This window comes from Camelus ferus, chromosome 8, assembly GCF_009834535.1.
Source record: "Camelus ferus isolate YT-003-E chromosome 8, BCGSAC_Cfer_1.0, whole genome shotgun sequence".
Classification (NCBI taxonomy): domain Eukaryota; kingdom Metazoa; phylum Chordata; class Mammalia; order Artiodactyla; family Camelidae; genus Camelus; species Camelus ferus.
This window is the reverse complement of record NC_045703.1, coordinates 30,354,098-30,376,634: the sequence shown is the minus strand read 5'-3', so window position 1 is coordinate 30,376,634 and position 22,537 is coordinate 30,354,098. Positions and strand designations below refer to the sequence as shown.

General features: G+C 39.8%; 1 protein-coding gene across 1 annotated transcript in view; it reads right to left on the bottom strand.

The window, feature by feature from the left end:
- Positions 1 to 22,537, bottom strand: part of FIG4 (FIG4 phosphoinositide 5-phosphatase) — a 124,845-nt gene that overhangs the window by 60,428 nt on the left and 41,880 nt on the right. Inside the window, exons 9-15 of the mRNA XM_006187412.3 lie at positions 21,767 to 21,929; positions 21,233 to 21,330; positions 13,522 to 13,655; positions 12,113 to 12,229; positions 10,313 to 10,358; positions 9,495 to 9,643; positions 8,315 to 8,481 (exon numbers count right to left, since the gene is read on the bottom strand). Coding sequence (XP_006187474.1) covers positions 8,315 to 8,481; positions 9,495 to 9,643; positions 10,313 to 10,358; positions 12,113 to 12,229; positions 13,522 to 13,655; positions 21,233 to 21,330; positions 21,767 to 21,929 — 874 coding nt within the window. The remainder of the gene's footprint in view (positions 1 to 8,314; positions 8,482 to 9,494; positions 9,644 to 10,312; positions 10,359 to 12,112; positions 12,230 to 13,521; positions 13,656 to 21,232; positions 21,331 to 21,766; positions 21,930 to 22,537) is intronic.

Genomic DNA, 22,537 nt, shown 5'->3' with positions numbered 1-22,537 from the left:
GAAAATATCTATACTCTGATCTAATAAACATGCTTCTGGAATTTTCATAAGAAAAGATAAAAAGTATGCAAAAAAAAAAGCTGTATGTTCAAAGATGTGTGTTTACAAGGAACCTAAATGCACGATAATAACAAACAACCACACCACGGTGCTTCTAAAGGACAGACTGCCACAAGGCTACTAAAAATCATGTTGTAAAAGAATATTTAAGGTCATTAAGATTACTCACATTATCTGAAAGGGCAAACGCAGAATATACATTACCTGTATAGTAAAACTAGAATGATCAGGGACTCCTAAATATGAACAAGTTGCTATCTCTGGAAGGTGAGGATTATATGATTTATTTGTGAGTTGTTCTATACTTTCTATAATTAACATGTATTACTTTCATAACTGAAAAAAAAAAACACCATTCATTCGTTCATCTAAGAACTTACTATGTCCCACACTGGGGTACAGTCACATACAAGACTGATTTTGGTGCTCATGGGGCTTACATTCCATGGTGTGAAACAAACATAATATACAAGAAAATAATGTACAAGGTACTTTCAAAGGATGTCAGTTCTATGAAGAAAATAAAAGAGTGACATGAGAATGACGAGAGAGGAAAAGGACACTTAGATTGGCTGGTCCGGGGAAGGGGTGGTGACTGGAGTGTCTGAGGAGGCAGCATTTGCACTATAAGGATGAGAAGGAGGTGGCCACCCAGAGCTCTGAGGGCTGTGCCCAAGCAGGACAGACAAACAAAACGCCTGAATGGGGAACAAGCTGGGAAGCTCCAGGAACAGCAAGAAGGCCAGAGAGGCCAGAGGGTAAAGGAAAGAGCGGTACCAGGGACTCCACAAGGACGGTAGGTGCCAGTAAAGACTCTTACTTCACATGCAGTGAGAAGCCCTGCAGGGGTTTCTAGAGATGGGGATGATAAGATCTAAGTCTTAAACAGATCACTCTGGCTGCTGTGAAGAGCAAGATCAGAAGAGGGAGGCAGAGAGATGCGGCTGGAGCCGCTGTACTTGTCCAGATAAGAGTCACGAGTCGTCTGCACGAGCATGGCAGCAGAAAGGACAAAAATGAGGATCTGGGATATACTTTGGAGGCAAAGCCGATAAGATTTGCTGAGGGATGAGACTGGGGATCATAAGGAAAACAAAGAAATCAAGGAGAATTCCTAGGTTTCGGAACAGAACAGTGGGCGCTGAGGGAGAAAAAAACAAGTGGAGAAACAGGTTTGGGGACAGAGTTAAAAGTTTCTGTCTCAGAAGTGGTCAGTTTCAGATTCTTCTTTGATATCTGTGGAAGGAAGAAATCTTGTCCCCATTCCTCCCTAGGACCCCCTGAATATTTTACATGACATGGCAAAAGGGATTTTGCAGATGTAATTGAAATTATTCATCACTGACTTCAAGATAGGGAAGTAAATATCCTGTCTTATCTGGGTGGGCCCACTGTAATTACATGAATCTTTTAATGACAGAAGAGGAAAGTGGAAGAGGAAGGCAGAGAGGGTCCGGCACACCACTGCTGGCTTTAAAGATGGAGTGGGCCGCAAGTCAAGGAGGGCAAGAAGCCTCTAGAAACTGAGACTGACCCCCAGCCAACAGCCAGCAGGACCCAGGGACATCAGTGCTTATAACCGCATGGGAATCTGCCAACACCCTGAATGAGCCTGGAGACCTTCAGATCAGAGCCCACTTTCTGACTTCATTTTGATTTCATTTGACTTCATTTCAGCCTGGTGAGACCCTAAGCAGAAAACACAGCTGAGTAATGCTGTACCCAGACTTCTGACCATAAAAATTATCAGATAATAAGCAGCTGTTGTTTCAAGCCACTAAGTTTGTGATAATTTGTTACAGCACTTGTAGAAAACTAATACAATATTCAGGAGAAGATGCTGGCTAGGTAGGCATTTAGATAAATAAGTCTGGAGTTCAGGAGTCCAGGTTAGAGATATAAATGAGTGTCAACTGCATGGTACTTAAAAGTTGGATGAGATGCCCCTAAGGGAAAAGTGTAGAAAGAGAAGAGGAGGGTTTAGAAATAGGACAGAAGTCAACAGGGAGACTGAATGAGACAGCACAGAGGCTGAGTTTCAGGGAAGAGTGCTCAGGTGTGATATAAACTGCTGAAAGGCTGAGTAAGATGAAGACAGAAAAGGAACCTCTGGATTGGGCCATGTGGAGATTGGTGGTGACATTGACAAGCGCAGTGTCAGTGGTATGCAGGCCCAGGGAAGTAGGTGGAGAGAACAGGATATGAGAGAGGAAACAGACATGCAGATAATTCTTTCAAGAGATCTTGCTTTAGGAGAACAGAGAAATAGGACTTCAGCTAAAGGGGGTGTGAGATTAACAGCAGAAAGGTTAGATGGAAATGCTAATGGAAATGAGGCAGTAGAGGGGAAAAACTGACGATATACAGCAAGGAGCATATAATTGCAGGGGAAAGCAGGAAGGGTGGGATTCTAGGGCACCGTGGAGTGGTTGGCCCAAGATGGGGTAGAGCTATTCCAACCACTGTAATAAGATATAAGGTAGAAACTATGGGTGCCGAAAAGGACAGGCTCTGCATTTGGTAGTCAGAAGGAAGAGTTCACCCCCAATGACTTACTTTCTCCATGAAGTATGAAGCAAAGGAGCCCGCTGAGACTAGTTTAAGGAGTGAGGCAAGGTATGAATGGTCACTTTGGAGAGAGAGAGAATGAATGTATTAGGGAGATTTAGCAGGACCGTCAGGATTCTGAGTATCCTTTAGAGAACTGCAGTCAGTTTAAACTGAGAGTAGTAACTGCAGCTTTTTCTCCTGCCGTGTTTAACTGCTTTGGTTGCAGAGCAGGTGGATAGCTGGGTTTTAGCCAGAGTTTTATTAATGTGATTCAAATGTTGTTAAAACAAAACCTTTTGCAATTGTTTGCTTTCTGCCATTGCCAAGTATAGCTTATTCACTTTGAACCTGCTCTGAGAAGGATGACCTTAGAAGTCCATCTCACTATTTTTTTTTTGTTTGTTTTTTGTTTTGTTTTGCGGGGGTGGGTAATTAGGTTTATTTATGTATTTATCTTTAATGGAGGTACTGGGGATTGAACCCAGGACTTTGTGCATGCTAGGCATGCACTCTACTACTGAGCTATACCCTCCCCCATCTCACTATTTTAATAAATGAAAATGTGCTCAACACACTCTGTTTCATGTCCCTCTTTCGGGGTGCACAGAAAGGGAAGGAAACTGCTCCACTGCCTCACAGCACTACCATAATGCTGGGCGATGCCATCTCGACACTATTTTCTATAATCGTTGCTTTCCATGCAAGATGAGCTTTAAAGTCTTTAGTCTGTGAGCTTTTTTTTAAATCTCTGTTTGAGAAGGATATGGTTCCTCTCCAAAGAATGAATACACACACATTCACACGTGTGCATAATACGTATGTATGTGTATGTGTACAGGTGAGCTATTATTAACTACTGCAGATATCTTATTGTTTTTTTCCCTTACAATCCAATTTAAATTCAGGCCCTCAGAAAAAAATTCAGGCTTACAAAAATATAAGTGTAAAAAAAAAAAAAAAAGGAAAGATTTAGAAAGAGCTTAACAAGGTCCTTTAGGGAATTATAACTATGAAGTTCTTCCTAAACACCCAAGGGAAGTATCTAGGTACCTGGTCTTGCCTTGCTGGCATCCTGGGGCTGCTTATGTAGCCAGTTATGTTAGAGACCAAAGGACACTTCTTGGAGACAAACTCCAGAACATGGTAATACACGAAGCCTCAAGGACAGTTTTTAAAATGAACCTGAAAGGGAGTCAGGTGAATTGCCCACACAGCATCAGTCTGTCTCTGTGAACCACGAGGGTAATATTCTTAACAGCCTAATTTCAAGTACCTTACTGCCTGCTGCAGAGGCATAACATGAGGAAACTGATTAAGTTTTACAAAGTTATCTTGAGTACTTTAAAGAAAATGGTTCTATTAATATATTACCATTATATAATATCCACTGTAATTTAAAAATAAGTTGCACACCCCAATGACACCGTGCTTCTCAAAATAAAGAAGTCTGTTTTAGCCACATTATTCATTAAATATTTCCTTTCATAATAGTTCCTCTTTCGGTTGTGCATAATTTTGCCTTATCTTTCCATTATGTGCACATTACTTATTCATGATCACCTTCTGTCTTTTAATGGTTTCTTTTTTAATTCTGGACAAATACACATTCACGGTTTGTGCCCCAGTCTGATTGAAAAACACATTTCTTGGTTCTTAAGTGTCATAATGACTCCCTTTTCGGGGACAATCATGACAGGAGAAGGGCAGAAGAGTGGATGACCCTTTCGATTAGGGCAGTTTTAACTCTTTCACGGTAACACATACCCAGAGGAACGTGCACTTGTTGGCACATGACTTACACAGCTGTTACAGGTTGAACTGTGTCCCCACCAAAAGAAATGTTGAAGTCCTAAGCCCCAGGACCTGTCAGTGTGACCTTATTAGGAAATCCAGTCTTTGCAGATACAGCCAAGTTAGGATGCAGTCACAATGGAGTGGGCGCTGGGGGGCCTTAATCCAGTATGACTGGTGTCCTTATAAAAAGAGAGACACAAACATACGCACAGGTTGGAGAACGCCACAACGACCGGAGGGGAGAATGTCACGTGACACCAGAGGTAGAAATGAAAGTGCGGCAGTTGGAAGCCAAGGATCCCCAGGAGACCACCAGAAGCTAAGAGGCAAGTAAGATTCCTCCCCTGGAGCCTTCAGAGGGTGCACGGCCCTGCGGACACCCGACTTCCGACTTGTGGCCTCTAGAACCATGAAACAATACATTTCTGTTGTATTAAGCTACTCAGCCTGTGGAACCTTGTTACAGAAGCCCTAGGAATCTAGCCCAACAATGAAGCACAGCCAGTGAGTACACCTCTAGAGAGAATCTCAAAGCAGTTCTAATTTGTAAAAACAAGTGAAACCATGTGTTATTTTTTATTGTTTCTAGCTATCGATAATAATCAATTGTTTGCAATATGTGTTGTAGCCAACTGGCCCACGTCAATACATACTAACATCTTCACTGGGAACCACAGCAGTAAGTGTAATAAAGGACAATGGGAACACTTTAATATTTTTGCTTTAGAATCTAGAATTTAAACTTATGCTACTGGCTTCAGTTTCTAAATTTAACTCTCCTAACTCCTAATTTTTGTGCAGATTAATACACTTTGATTCTTAAGTTCCTAAATCCAGCTCAGGGACTCATGCATACAGAGGAACAGCTAAATACTCTTAAGGCCTGTGGTGGCTCTGTGGTTCGTATTACATATTGAGCTTACTGGGAGTAGTTCAATGGGCATAATTCTCAGTGAATTCAAAAGACATGATCTGAGCAGCCTAAGAGCATTACTGAGAGGCTACATGCTATTAGGCTGACATACTTATTCCTATTAATTCTTTAATCCAGGGAAAAGGGGAAGTTGTAGGTGATGAGTTAACTCATGCATTTATTAATTCATTCCATGAATATTTTGTGTGCCATGAGCAAAGCATTAGGGCCACTGCAGTGCACAAGCTGCTCAAGGAGCTCTCGGGTCTCATGGGGTGGGGGTGGGCACAGAACACAACTCATGGCTCAGGTAATGGTTTAAGTCTGCTAAATGCCACAGAGCTACAGAATGCTCCAAGAACAAACACTGCAGGACCTTCCTCAAGGGAGTGAAAAGTAGAGTGAGCTCTACAGGCTGGCTAGGAGTTAACTGGGGGAGGACTGCAGTCATGCTCCCCAACGGGTGGAGCAAGAGCCTGTGGCAAAAGAAGCCCAACTTCTGGAAACTGTAGAAGGTCCCCGTGTCTGGAGCGTAGTGATGGGGGATGGGAATGGCGTGAACGGCTGGATGGCAAGGTTGGCGGGGTCAGACCACGCAGGGCCTCTAGGTCTGTCCTGTCCCTTCCACACCAACCAGACTGCCAGCCGGCTTCCGACCCCTCCAAAGTGTGTAAATAAGCCCATTCCTACTTGATGTGGTGGACTCCAAAGTGGCCCCCTTGCTCCCCACTCCCGGTGTTCACACCTTACTGTAATATCTTCTGCTGCGGCGTGAACTGTGTCTCCCTAAAAAGATAAATTGAAGTCCTAACACCCAATACTCGTTAATGTAATCTTGTTAGGGTCTTTGCAGACATAAACAAGTTAAGATGATGTCATACTGAGTTAGGGTAGACTCTAATCCAATATGACTGGTGTCCTTACAGGAAGAGGGAAATCTGACACAGACCTAGACACACAAAGGAAGAAGGCCATGTGACAATGGAAGCAGAGACTGAAGTGCTGCAGCTGCAAGCCAAGGGACACCAAGGACTGCCGGCAAACTACCAGAAGCTGGGAAGAAGCAAGTCAGGATTTTCCCCTGTGGGTTCCAGAGGGAACCTGGCTCTACTGACAACTTGATATTGAACTTCTAGCCTCCAGAACTGTGAGAAAGCAAGTTTCTATTGTTTTAAGTCAATTACTTTGTGCTATTTTGTTACAGCAGCCCTATGAAACTGATACAGCTTTCCCTATGTGTTGGTGGGGCCAATGATTTGCTTCTGAGCAATGGGTAAGGCAAAGAGATGGGAGGTCACTTCCATGACTACACTATGTTACGTAAGATTCTGTCTTGCTAGCAGACTCATTCTAGATAGACATTCTCTTTCCTACACCGGCTATGAAGACAAGCTGCCACGAGTCCCAAAAGGTGTAAGTCCACAAGGAACTGCAAGGAATTGAATTCTACTAACAAACACATGAGCTGGGAAGCAGATCTTTCCTGAGTCAGGCCTCCACATGAGACCACAGCACTGATAACATTTTGACTGCAGCTTTGTGAGACCCTATCCAGAGAACCCAGCTAAGCTGTGCTTGGAATTCTGACCTACAGAAATCATGAGATAATGAATATATGTTGTTCTAAGCTGCTAACTTTTCAGTAATTTGTTAGAAAGCACAGAAAATTAATATACTTCAACAGTAGTAGAGCCAACTGCCTTTGCATTCTCTCTAGGCATGGAAAATGTTGAAAAGCTAATTCTTTTGTGGATGTTTTCACGCATTCTTCCAAGGTTCCCAACACGGGACTCTCTTGCAGTTCCCTTGGTGTAAGCACATGTATCTTCTCACACCAGGCAGTTTCCTGCAACTTGTTCCTCAGGAATCCAGTGAATTCTGCTTCCTGCTGCAAAGGATCTAGGTCAATGCCATGCCAGCACTCTCCCCCATGAGGCCTGCCTCTGGTCACCTGTAAACAAGGATCCTTGGGCCTAACCAGTTCTAGGAGGGTAGGCCACCCCCATCATGGCAGCCTTCTCCTCAGCCCATCCCTCTGCTTCAGCTTTGCCACACAGCAGTCCAAAGCCAACAGCTCCATGGGGTCCCGCCAACAACAGAACACTACATTAAGCTTGTCCAGAGTCCTAGTCCTCTCTAGGTGTGAGGTGAAGGAGTAGGCGCGTGGCAACAGTTCTTGCCAAGAAATCTCTTTACCAATCTCTCCTTTCCATATTCTATTCATGTTTTTACCCTTGATCTGATTCAAAAGGCCAAGACTCATGGAGTAAGTCTGAGTACTTTCTTTGTAAGTTCTGTGCATGGGATCTGTCTCCCAATCACTATGGCCTGGGACATCTGTTGTGTCAGAAATCCCATTGCCATTTTAACCACCTGTTACTTTTAGTAATCTCAAGCCATAAAATGAGAAGACAGTACAATTCAGTGATAATGTTACTATCATTTCTAGCTGACATTTAAAAGAATCACTGATATTTACATTCTTAGACAATTGTCAAGACTATGAACCCAAGTTAAAAATAATTACTTGGGGAGACAGTGTAGCTCAAGTGGTAGAGCGCATGCTTATCATACACAAGGACCTGGGTTCAATCCCCAGTACCTCCTCTGAAAAAAAATAAGTAAACCTAATTACCCCCCCAAAAAATAAATAAATTAAAAATTACACTGTTAAAAACAAAACAAAAATAATTATTCAATACTCTCAAAAAAAACTTATCTATGTATTACAAGCAAAAATACAGAAGGAGGCAGAAGCCAAGGAATCATAGTTTGAATTATGTAAAAGCCCCATTTATGGGTGGCCAAAATTCCCTATTTAAAATATAAAGTTTATTCATTCATTTACTGAACACCTCCTAAGTGACAGATTCTACTTAAACTTTTAAAATATTTAATTTTGATTTTACTAATCCAGTTAGTCTAAAAAAAAGTCTATGTATAAGAAGAAAACACACAGCAGGTAAGTCTTAGAAATGCCTGTTACTCCTGAATTACCTGAAAAAGCATTGCTGTAGTATCTAGACAGGGTCTGCATGATGTCTTTTGAGTGCTGGGTCCACGGTGCTATCTTTCTGTAGGTTTTTACACGATGAACAAGTTGAGAACCACCGTACTGAAGGGACAGGGTATCCCCATGATCTTCATAGAGTTCCTCAAATAACCTAAGCAAAAAAAACAAACAAACAAAAAAAAAACCAAAACCCAAACACTAAAGAATTTCACCCAAAGTATTATACACGTTATTCACTTAGCCACAGACTCAAAATGAGTCTTTTATTTTATGATTTCCTCTGCGCCTTTCTTTTCAAGCAGACTCTTCAATATCTTGAAAATAAATGCATATACAAAATATATTTTATAGTAATTGTCTAATAAGGAACAAAGTCATGGAAAACACTAAGAAAGCATTAGGGGCACCAAACACATTACCCATCAAAGCCAGACCAAGGGAGTTCTAACTCTATTAGAAGACTCCTAACTTTCTGCAGGCGGCCTGATCAGTTTATCTCCCACAACCGAATTTTGTTCTGAGTTGTCTCTGGAAAAAAGGACATGCTCTTGTCACAGACAAATCAGGTTCTTTCCTAGGAACACAGGTTGGAAACTTGTGTTTCTTCAAGAGTGTGAGAAGATTTTCAGGGCAATGATATCTGCAGATCTGGCCCCTCGTAAGCTGATCACTTTCCTTTACAGAGTCTTTATGACTGTCTCAGATGACCAGGAACAGCTATCATTGCATTTTCAAGAAACAGTACTTCACGCAATGTCATGGACCCAAAGGACAGTGAAGGAACAGTAATCCCTACTGAAGAATCAATCTCTTACCTGTCTTACATGTTTAATTCAAAATATACAAAGGCACATTACCTTTTTTTTCCTGATGTAGGATTTTTTTTTTTTAAACCCACTAGTTTAGATTTACCTAAAGCACTTTGGATTTATCTCAAGAACTTAGTGTTTATTGATAATGAACATGAATAGGAAAACAAAAACCATGGTAACAACACACTAGACTTTAATGGAAACATGTATCACAGAATTAATTTCAATAATGTCTTTTACAACATAATTTTTGAGACGCTAAAAGGAGAAACAAGTTCCTGAACGTCCTTATTATTAATCAGATTTGCTTTCTGTCATTATTGGCATTTGAAAGGCAGGAAATAAGGCTTACCTAACTGCATCTGTATCAAATTGTAGATTTGGTTTGTCAATTAATCCCAAGGAATACAGCTGGTAAGCCAGAGCACATTTCCCCACCATAAACTGCGCCGTGTTGGTGCGATCCAAACAGTCTACACAATTGGTTCGAAGAACACCAGTCTAAAGAGAAAAACCTTAAGACTATCAATCGTTATTCAGTCACCAAAACTGCTTCCATCCTACTTTAGATTTCTTTAAGTATAAGAAAAGCTGTAGGCAGAGTATTACTCCTGAACAAATAAAGAGGAATTTTTTTTAATTATAAATGGTTATATTTGCTGTTCACTTAATATTGCTACAGCAGTATCATTACACCTCCTTGTCTGTATTTGAATTTTCTTCTGTAGTTTAACAATATAAAACAAATAGCTAATATTTTCCACATGTACCAATTAGTAAAATATGTGCTCCCCCCATCTATCTCCTTTACTGTACAAACCAAATATTCAGTGCTTGAGGCCATATCATTCTTAAAGTATAATTAATATGTATAGTGATTATATTTGACTAATTTTCCAAAGTCATTCTAATTTATTACTTTCACATTTCTGTTTATATTTCTATTTCCAGTAATAAAACTTATACTATATAGAAAAAAATCCAGGGGTCATTATTATTTTAGGTACACATCCTTTGCAAGAGTTAAACACTAGCATCTTTAAAATTCATTCTCAAATGATTAATAATTTTGCATTCAATAAGAAGTGTCTTTCTCCATGGCTGCTTTCAGAAAACATCATACACTGTGGATACAGAGTCTATTCATTATTAATACAATGTCATCCATACCTGCAGGCGACCAGTGGGAATCACATACCCTCCAAGTTCATTCCACCTGTGTTTAAAACATACATGGTTTAATTTAAAAGCAATTTTAATAGCATAATCTATATTCATTCCTGGTACTAGCTCTTTATTAAAAATCAAAGTAATAGAGCTGAAGGCCCCTGAATAATCAGCTGATTCTACTTACTCTCACTCTTTCAGGAAAGTGAATATGCAAATTACAGAGATGCTATCTGTGCTCTCTTCAGAGGGAGACCAGGGAAGGAGCATCTCAACTTGCTCCAGCCCCACACACCAGCATTTTGTCACCCATGTGCAACCAAAACCTCTCTTGCTTTAATTTAAGCCCATGTCCTATTTGGTCCCTACAGACATGAGTAATAATTGCAGGGCAACTTTCTAGTAAGATCTTCCAAGCCTCATCCTTCTCCCCTCAACATTTGGATGCTCTACCTCCTCCAGCTTTCCTTCATGGAGCTTTCTTACATTCCTTTGGTTGTTTTGTAGACTTCCTTATTATTTTCTTTCCTACATATTTTCTCCATGTGCTAATAAATGCATGGGGATATGTTCTAAGCACTATATAATGGCACTGAAGTTTTATTTTCATTATTTAAAAGAAGGTGCAGTGCAGGGAAGAGTTAACACAGTAGGCCCGACTGCTGTCCCCAGAACGGCCAGCTTACAAAGTTGGCCCCTGGCGGGCATCTGAAACTCAGGTTCCTACCATTCCCAGAACAGACAAGAGCAGCTCACTGTGCCTAAACTGTCTGTAGAAACAACATGGTTTTGCAGCACATCCTTTCCTTCTGGGAGTCTGATATGGTGGTAGGTGCCAGGCAGAGGCTACCTATGGGACCACCTCTAATAAAAAAGACCCTGGCACCGAGCCTCTAATCATCTCCCCCGCTTGGCAACATTTCACACCCGCTGTCACAAGTCGGTGGGGGAATTAAGCACGCTCTGTGTGACTCCACCAGGAGTGGGCTCTGGAAGTGTCTGCCTGATTTCCTCTGGACTTTGCCCCCTGCATCTTTTCCCTTGGCTAATTTTGCTCTGTATCCCTTGATCGTAATAAATCATAGCCAGGAGGACAACGCTATGCTGAGTCCTTTGAGTTCTCCTACTGAATCACTGAGCCTGGGACTGGTCTTGGGGACCCTGGTCACAGGTGCCCTGAAATTCAAACTATAACAAAAGGATTACTTGCAAAGACACAACCAACTACTAGTGTGTGTGTTTTGCTTTTTGTGTAGTTTCTTTTTTTTTTTTTTTTTTTAACCATTATAGTTAACTTTGTTAACTGAAAATAAAATGCTGGAAATGATAATATTGGTTACTTAAAAGATAAATAAAACCCAGATGCTTGATCTGAAGAAGCTCACAAAGTAGTCATGAAGAAAGATTTGTGAGCAAATAACTATAATACAGTGATAAGTTTTCACTAAGATGTTGGTATAAATACTAATCTATAGACTAGTTTTTAAGAAAAAATTTTTCTTGCTCCTATTTAATACTGAAAAATAGAATTCATTACAGAAAACTTTTACAAAAATATTTTACGTCATGTTTGTTCCAAGAAGCAAGAGATTCCATGGCTTCCATTTCAAGGTACACAATGGCCAGAGGAAATCTCATGCCACCGTGAATGTTCATGACAGTCACGTGGGCAGCTGGTCTTCTCTCCACAAAGGAATAAATTCATCCACCTTCCAAGTAGTACAAACTGTTCATATCTAGAATATTTTTATCTATAAGGACAAAATTCTTGATTTCTTTTAAGTTTTAAAATACCATACATACTTTTCATCTGGCCGTAAAATGCTGCAGTAAGAATCGGGGCGATTTACAAAGAAGCCTGTTTTCTTCACCACGCTTTCTGCAATCACATTCAGTCGATCAAGAACATTACACAGCTTGCTGAGGGAGAGAAGGAAGAATGAGAGATGTGAGAAGAACCCAAGTCTTAATCCATACTTACTGTTACCTCTAAAGCAAAGTCTGTAGGTCTACAGTAACACTCAGGGACTTATTTTTTAAAATCTCTGGTTTGTACTCAATAGGAACATTGTTACAATTAGTTTCTAAAATGCAATGTGTACTCAATAACTGGCAAGATTTGGTACAAGGAGATATGAAGGGCCTGTAACTTAATAACAACTACTGGCAGGTCTTAAACTTGGCACATGACATCCCCTGGCAAGAGCTTTTCCCAAAGCCTTTCACTCCTCAAGCGTGGTGTCAGTTAAGTCAATATGCATTCATCAGATGTGAAGAGAGCACAATGCACAATGCAGTGGCAGAAAAATAAATCACTGGAAAATAAATTAATACCAAAGGCACCAACCCGTAACCAGGCTTATATCCTGGGAAAGTGTGAGCGCCTGTGCACGTGCGTGTGTGTGTATCTAATCACATAAAATGATTCAGAAAAGCATACAGTGAGTTAAGTGCAAAACAATACAGTAACATTTAAAAAAGAAAACTCAGAATAAGCCTAGTGTTTGTATGATGTCTGGTAAATGAGTAAAAGGACAATGCAAGGTTAATGAAAGAAAGTTCCTTGGCTGAGGTAAGTTTTGAATCAGATCTTGACAGGGAAAAGAGGGGTAAGCAACCACTCTACGGGTGGGGGTGGGGGTGGGGGCGTAGAGCAGGGAGGTGCACAACAGGAACAAAGGTTCTGGGATGGGACCTTGGCTGCTACACAGAACATGAAGGTGAGTTTTTCAGGAACAAAACAGCCCTGGAATAAAGAAGTTACTACATGCTTAGATAAACCAGGTGATGGGGCTTTAACATGACACTAAGGGTTTTGGATTTACAATAAAGAGTCATGAGTTAGGGCAGGTTCACCCATGAGGGAGATAATCTGAAAGTGGTTGAGACAAAGAGTAAACAGGGAGATAGAAGGAAATAGGAAAAAAAAAAAAAAGGTGAAACTAATGCCTTTAAGGAAAAGTAGTGGAGTAGAGATGTTCTGAAATCACTAGATATATCAAAGAGAAATTGCAAATGGTAAAAATGGTGGGCAAAAAAGAATTTGGTCAATTAATTTAAGCCCTCAAATTATACACCAGCAGTTAAACAGCCCCTCAGACAGGTTCAGGAAGGAAATTAAAAGAGTAACATTCACTTAACCAGAGGGATCGGCTTCCTGCTACTTTACATCACAAGAGGAAAATATAATCAGACTTGTAACACCTACTCACCTTTTGGTGTACTTGGCCATATCCCAAGGAATATAAATAATTGTGTGCTCAGGCGGCAGAAACTGGTTGAGGTAGGTCACAGCAGCGACGAGTTCCTCACTCAGGATTCTCTCATGCTTTCTTTTCTCTCGTTCCTTTACCAGAAATCAAACATTTTCAGTGCTCTAACTACCTTAAATCAGAGGAACAGACTTTTAACATAACTCTTCCACTAAGACAAAAAGCCTGTTAAATATATGAAAATGAAACCTACCTACTAAAATTAAACTAATATAAATGCAAAGAAATAAATACTTCACTGAATAACAGTCAACAGATAATGAGCTTTAAAGACTCAAGGAGATCAGATTTCTTGCTCGTAACCTCCTAACCTTGCAGTCCCAAGAAGCCCCACTCACGTTACATAGGCCTGTCTTACACTCCACACCCCACTTTGGCAGAGGACAGCTCCGCAAGGACTGGAAGAAGGGAACCCCCAACCCAGGCCAGCTAAGGACCAGACAAATCGACTGGGCCTGGATGGATAATCCCCAAACTGGAATAGCAGAGTAGCAGAGGGGGCTTTCACAGCCTTCATATGCTTTTTTTTTTGCCTTCATATTCTTTTAAACTTGACTCTCGTAAAACCCTGGTGACAGCCAAGGCAGCCACCTCTTTCCCTTTTACACTGTGGGTGAGTGAACTGAAGCTGAGAGGCGTTCATGGGACTACACCCGCCTGCCCACCTCCTAGCCTGCTGTGCCTCCCTAGACATCACGCTGCCTCCCATTCAGGAGGGGCTGCTGCATGTTGTCCAGCTCTGTGGCTGGAATGCTGGCTCTGCCTCTTACTAGCCACATGGCCTTGGGCAAGGTTCTCAACTTTCCTGGGCCTCCATTTCTTCATCTATAAAATGGGTAACAATGCCATATTCCTTACAGCATCAATGTGAGGTTTAAAGGAGATAAAACTTGATAATTTATCAGAGCATCTGACACATGGTAAGCATTAATAAAAATTAACTATTTTTATCGTTATCCTGATCAGGCCTTCACTTAGGCACACAGACAAATAAAAAACAATTCAGCAACAGTGACACGGATATGGTTTTGAGGCACTACTGCCGGCATCAAAATAGGTCCATGCTGTTTTCAACCACGGTGAGTACATTTCAATTGTCAAGAATTTAACTAGTAAACCACTGTGGAAACAGAAAAGGGTATCTATTTTGCACAGCTGAATAAATCAAAAGGAGGAAGGGCTGGCAAGTCTTAAGGGTTGATTAAGAACAGTGCTAAATCAATTTATGGGACACAGCAAAGGAAGTACTAAGAGGGAAGTTTATAGCAATACAGGCCTTCCTCAAAAAAGGAGAACAATCTCAAATAAATAATCTAACCCACCAGCTAAAAGAATTAGAAAAGAGCAAAAAAACACAAAAGTCAGCAGAAGGAAGGAAATAATAAAGATCAGGGAGGAAATAAATAAAATAGAGATTTTAAAAAAATAGAAAAAAAAATCAAACCAAAAGCTGGTTTTTTGAAAGAGTAAATAAAATTGACAAACCTATGGCCAAACTCACAAAGAAGAAAAAAAAGACAGCACAAATAAGCAAAATAAGAAAGGAAAATGGAGAAATTACAATAAATAAAATAGAAATACAGAATATCATATGAGAATATTATGAAAAGCTATATGGAACCAGAATGGATAACCTAGAGTAGATGGACAAGTTTCTGGAAATATACAGTCCACCAAGACCAAATCAAGAAGAAACTGACCACCTGAACAAACTAATCACTAGAAATGAAATCGAATTAGCAGTAAAAAAAAACTTCCTACAAATAAAAGTCCAGGACCAGATGGCTTCACCAGGGAATTCTACCAAACATACACAGAAGAACTCATACCAGTCCTCTTCTCAAACTCTTCCAGAAGATTGAAAAGGAGGGAATACTCCCAAACTCATTCTATGAACCCACCATCACCCTAATACCAAAACCAGGCAATGACACCACCAAAAAAAGAGAATTACAGACCAGTATCACTGATGAACACAGAAGCAAAAATCCTCACCAAAATATTAGCAAATAGAATCCAACAGCACATAAAAAAGATTATACATCATGATCAAGTGGAGTTCATCCCAGGGACACAAGGGTGGTTCAACATACACAAATCAATCAATGTAACACATCACATCAACAAGAGAAAGGACAAAAACCACATGATCATCTCAGCAGACGGAGAAAAAGCATTTGATAAAATTCAACACCCATTTATGATAAAAACTCTCACCAAAGTGGGTACAGAGGGAACATATCTCAACATAATAAAAGCTATATATGACAAACCTATAGCCAGCATAGTACTCAATGGTGAAAAACTCAAAAGCTTCTCACTAAAATCTGGAACAAGACAAGGCTGCCCACTATCACCACTCCTATTCAACTAGTCTTGTAAGTCCTAGCCACAGCAATCAGGCAAGAGAGAGAAATAAAAGGGATCCAAATTGGAAAAGAAGAGGTAAAAGGGTCACTATATGCCAATGACATGGTACTATATACAGAAAACCCTAAAAGGTCCACACAAAAACTACTAGAAATAATCAAAGAATTAAGCAACGTAGCAGGTTACAAGATTAACGTTCAAAAATCAGTTGCATTTCTTTACACTAATGATGAATCAACAGGAAAAGAAAGTAAAGAAACAATCCCCTTCAAAATAGCACCCAAAGTAATAAAATACCTAGGAATAAATCTAACCAAGGAGGTAAAAGAATTATACAAGGAAAACTATAAAACACTGATTAAGGAAATTAAAGAAGACTTAAAAAAATGGAAAGATATCCCATGCTCCTGGATTGGAAGAACCAATATTATTAAAATGGTCAAACTGCCCAAGGCAATCTACAGATTTAATGCAATCCCTATCAAATTACCCAGGACATATTTCACAGAACTTAGAAGAAATCATAATAAAATTTATACGGAACCACAAAAGACCTAGAATTGCCAAAACATTACTGAAGAAAAAGAAAGAGGCTGGAGGAATAACTCTCCCAGACTCCAGACTTCAGACAATACTACAGAGCTACAGTAATCAAAACAGCGTGGTACTGGTACAAAAACAGACATATGGACCAATGGAAGAGAATAGAGAGCCCAGAAATGAACCCACAAACTTTTGGTCAATTAATCTTCGACAAAGGAGGCAAGAATATACAATGGAATAAAGACAGTGTTTTCAGCAAATGGTGTTGGGAAAACTGGACAGCAGCATGTAAAGCAATGAAGCTAGAACACTCCCTTACACCATACACAAAAATAAACTCAAAATGGATCAAAGACTTAAACATAAGACAAGATACAATAAACCTCCTAGAAGAAAATATAGGCAAAACATTATCTGATATACATCTCAGAAATGTTCTCCTAGGGCAGTCTACTCAAGAAATAGAAATAAAAGCAAGAATAAACAAATGGGACCTAATTAAACTTACAAGCTTCTGCACAGCAAAGGAAACCATAAGTAAAACAAAACAACAACCTATGGAATGGGAGAAAAGTTTTGCAAATAAAACTGACAAAGGCTTGATCTCCAGAATATATAAGCAGCTCATATGACTTATTAAGAGAAAAAACAAACAACTCAACCCAGAAATGGGCAGAAGACCTAAACGAGCAATTCTCCAAGGAAGAAATACAAATGGTCAACAGGCACATGAAAAAATGCTCGGTATCACTAATTATCAGAGAAATGCAAATCAAAACTACAATGAGGTATCACCTCACACCAGTCAGAATGGCCATCATTCAAAAATCCACAAATGACAAATGCTGGAGAGGCTGTGGAGAAAAGGTGGGAATGCAGGTTGGTGCAGCCACTGTGGAAAACAGTATGGAGATTCCTCAAAAGACTAGCAATAGACGTACCATATGACCCAGGAATTCTGCTCCTGGGCATATATCCAGAAGGAACCCTACTTCAAAAAGACACCTGCACCCCAATGTTCACAGCAGCACTATTTACAATAGCCAAGACATGGAAACAGCCTAAATGTCCATCAACAAATGACTGGATAAAGAAGATGTGGTATAGTTACACAATGGAATACTACTCAGCCATAAAAAATGACAACATAACGCCATTTGCAGCAACATGGATGTTCCTGGAGAATGTCATTCTAAGTGAAGTAAGCCAGAAAGAGAAAGAAAAATACTGTATGAGATCGCTCATATGTGGAATTTAAAAAAAGAAAAAAAAGAACACAAATACAAAATAGACTCATAGACATAGAATACAAACTTGTGATTGCCAACGGGGAGGGAGGTGGGAAGGGATAGACTGGGAGTTCAAAATTTGTAGATACTGACAAGCATATGTAGAATAAACAAGATTATACTGTATAGCACAGGGAAATATATATAAGATCTTGTGGTAGCTCACAGAGAAAAAAAATGTGACAATGAATATATGTATGTTCATGTATAACTGAAAAATTGTGCTCTACACTGGAATTTGACACAACATTGTAAAATGACTATAACTCAATAAAAAAAATGTTAAAAAAAAAAAAGGAATCAGTTTGGGATGGATGAATGTTTAGCCTAGTTTTACATCTAAAAAAAATTAAATTACATAGCTGGAATTTTTCTCAAAAGCACTTTAAACCAACTAGAGACGCAAAAAGGTTTTGAAATTCTTATATCAAATCTGACGTTTCATAAGAAGGAGAGAAAAGGTTATTTGTCAGCCTTCGATCATTTCTATGTAAAGAATCTGCTTTTGGTGCTGTCTGTCCACAGTGCAGGAGTGTTAGTGGATCGTTTAGTCCTTAGGGTCACAGACCCCCTTTCACAACCAAATGGAAACTTCATTTGGAGATTCTGCGTATAGTTTCAAAGGGTTCAGAGACCCTGCCACTAAGGCCATCTATGGCCCCCAGATTAAAGACCTCTCATGCACAGTTATGCTTGGTCCCTGGTTGACTTCCTACTGAACCCCAGTGGCAGCACTGAACAGGTGAGGATTGTTGCCAAATGCCTGTCAGGCAGGGTCTCAAACTTCCACATGGTTGAGGGGAGGGACAGGAGACAGTTCACAACCAGGGAAAAAGAGGAAAGAAATAAGAAAAGTATTTCACTTTAGTCACTTCATGCGGAGGCAGAATAGAGTAAACAGTGCTCAGTATCATGATACAGGCACACAGTCTCTGACTCTTTAATCACAAGTTAATAAGGACTTCTTCCCAGTGAACTGAATAAACATCTCCTTTCATGCTATGAATGAGATAATGAATGACAAAAACAACAAAACATTTTTTTCTATTCCACAAAACAGCAACTTAACCTCCAAACTATCTTCTAGTTATTGCCAGAATTTTTATGACAATGGAACAATATGCATGGGCACTTTTCTAAATCCACTGACTGGCCTTTAAATATTAAAAAATAAATGAACATTTGAGAAATCTAGGCAGGAACACTTTACAACCACGTGTCTGATACTACATTTTGAATCTGCATATTTAATAGAGAATTATTTCAAACATCATAGACTCAATCTCCATTTAACCATAGCTTTTAACCACACTATAAGGACTCTGCAAAACATGGAAAAATTCACTAATTAAGGTCGATGTTTATATTCTAGTGATAGCCTTAAAATTTAGTGCTTTAGCAATAATTTATTTTTATACTAACAATATCTTATTTCTATACATTTACTAGATGACAGTTTTCATCATTAGAGATTTCCTACTTGAATTTTTCAATTACGTCTCTTACAGCTGTTCAATTCTAGGCTAAGGGTACAGATTATCCAGCCATCTATCACCTCGTAGCATTCTGAGTTGACAGGGAGAGAGATGTGGAAATGAAACTTCTGAATTAATGAGAACAAAGGTCTGGAAAATGATGTATCTAATATCTGAATGATTTATTTTATGAAGTCAATCCTTGATAGGATGCAATAATTTCATAAACCAAGGAGCAACAAAGGAAGAAATGAAGCTGCCTGCCTCACAGCTCTGCCTCCTCCCTACGCTCCTCCTCCCGTGAGCTAGGCCACTTTCAGAACATGTTTCTCCAAACTCTTGATTTAAAACACACACACCCCTACGCCCTTACTATTCGCTGTCCTCCTGTTAAAGTAATTTCTCCCTCCGTGTTTCAGATTTCCTCCTTTCCTCCTTTCATAAGCACATGATGTCCCTGGTCATCCCTTTTCCCTCCTGTGTTTTATACCTCTCCGCGTGCAGATAATACCACGCATTGGTGGAAAATGATTATAAAGTAATGAGCCATTTCAAGTGTAGAACATAAATCTCACACATCTTCATTCCAAAACTTCTCTGTGTCTTCATCTAGCCTCTCCTCTCCCTCACTTGCCACAAAGAAGGCAGCACGGGCCGTCCTCGAGGCTGCCCTCTCCAGCTGCACCCCTTGATTCCACGTCTCCCAAATGTTCTGGTGCAAGAAAGCATAATACTGGTTAATCACAGTCACCCACTTCATGGTCTCACAACAACCACTCCTTTCAAGTTTTCACTCTAGGTCTTAAAAATCCTAAGACTCAAGGGAGCGTGTCAACTAGAAAGCATGCCACGTGCACAAACGCCCTACATGATCTCACAAAGGGACAGAAAAAACCTAAACAGCACTTCTAGAAAGCATGCACTGCCTTCCTAAGCCTCCTAACATAACAGCACATTCTTGAAAGGTTTTAACACAGAAATTAAATTAAAGAACAAAAATATTTATAAAATTGAACTCATCAGCTTAACCCAAGGCTCAGCCTACTTCTACTTGACCTATTATGCCCCTTCCCAATCCTGGCCTCATTACGTTATGCCCTCTGGGACAGCAGGGATGGTTTCTATAATTGCCTTGGCACAAAGGAAACCTTCAAAAGTGCCTGTTAAACGATGGACTAAATGGACACCGGATTCCTTGGTTTTTAATTAAATGGAGTTATATTTCTTAACCAACGTCTCAGAATAATCTCTGATGATACTAGATGGTCGGCTACAACCATAACATACGAAAACTCTTGCTTTTCATACTCTCGGGGTTTCCTGATTGAGATTCTTTCAATTCCTTTGATTGCAACAGACACAGACACCATGTCTTATCTGGTCTCCCTGCCCCCATCCCAGGCCTCTGACCTGAGTGTCTACTCATACAAAGGCACGCTGACCAGACAGTGGACTCTGACAAGGAAGCACAGAACTAAGAGGCCAGGCCACCACTCCGTCCACCTGATTCCTGAGCCACAACTGCACTCCAATTTCTGAATCTAGCATTTAGATCCTACTACTGAGTATTCACCTGCCCAGCAGGTCCTCTGGAGTGTCCAGGGAAGTGACTGCACCAAGGCTAGGCTTTGGCTGTTCGATCTCCATGCTTCCTTCTCAAAGCCATCTTGGAAACTAAGGCAGAATTCCACCCATCCCCAGTCTGCCCAAGGAAATCAGGAGACTGGCACACTCATCACTCTCTTCCCTTGGAAATACACCTCAGATTCTCCCAGGTACAGGGAAGAGGCCACAGGGAATCTGAGGCCAAAGGACAGTGTCTCAGACAGTGTAGACACAGTGAGCCCTCACAGTGACAAGTTTACAAGTCTCTCTTCTGGGGAGAGGTAGAGCAGGCTTGTTAAACCCGTGTGCTGAGGAGCAGGTTGTCCAGTGAGACTGCATTTCACAGCCAAACAGATGAGCACGTCATACCTTCACCAAATTCAAGATGATGATGGGGGAGCCAAACCTCTGAAGCATCTGGTCAAAGTGAAGGGCGGCCACGTGGGCAAATGGATCTGCCTGATCCACTGTGGGGAAAAAAAAATGAATCAATACCAGAATGAAAATTATAAAGCCACGATAAAAGAAGTACAGAGTTTTGTTTTGCTTTTTAATGTTTAAAGGAATGCAATTCCACTCTTCTGGTAAATTCACATCTCAAATTCCTTTCCAGTGTATCAGTCATTGTTCATGTATTTACTGAATTTGAATGATTCTTACATTTCTAAACACAAATAATTATATTTATATGCTATGTGTAAATAATTTAGTAGCAGCCAAAACTCAAAAAAAAAATATAAAGTTTCTGCATAAAAGTAACAGCAATCCCTCTTCTAAATGATCTGCTTTTCAGGACTAAAATATTGTTAACATCGAAGCATTTATGAGTTTTCTGTGACAATAGTTCATTATCCCTGAACGTGGGTAGAGAAGAGTTATTATTAAAAAGACTGTTTCACGCACATGTAATAGGTGGCTTAGGCATCATAGTTGAAATGTCCTGAGACCAGTATAAGGGAACTGATCCTCTAACTTGCACATAAGAAGAGTAACTTCCTGCAGTAAAAGACATGACTGAAGCATCGCAGAGTATTTGTTCAGTTTCCACTTCATTTGCAACATCACCCTGGAAAGAAAGATACATTTAAAGATATTTTATGTTCTCAGAATTTTTTAATGGAAAAAAATTTCAAGTACACAACAAAAATATAGTCCCTATTCTTAGAATGTTTTAAAAGAGGTAAATATTGATCAATATTCAATGTGCATATCAAAAAAAAGAAAATCATTAAAATGCAATAAAGGAAGGCAATTAAAAATAGCAGAGAATAGACTAGGAAAAAATCAAATTAAATGGCTAGTAGTATAAGTAATAGCTAGAGAATAGGTTGGGTGATATAAATGGCAGAGAAGGAAAGAAAAGAAAAACAATCACATGAAGTTAGACAGGAGGTTAGGAAGATCTGTGGAATATAAACATTCAATTCTGAAGAACAAGGAGGAATGAAAGGACAAAAGAAAGAGTGAGGTTCAAATAAAATGTCTGATGGATAGAAGGAAAAAAAAGTCTTAAGGTAGGTTTACTTAAGGTAGTATACAAGGATATGACAAAGAATCATTTTAGAGGCACCAATAGCATGCTTGTTTAATTATCCTTGGCATATCCAAAAGCAAATAGTAGATCTACAAAATTCTGATTTTCTTTAAAGCACCAGTTATAACTATTTTCACTGT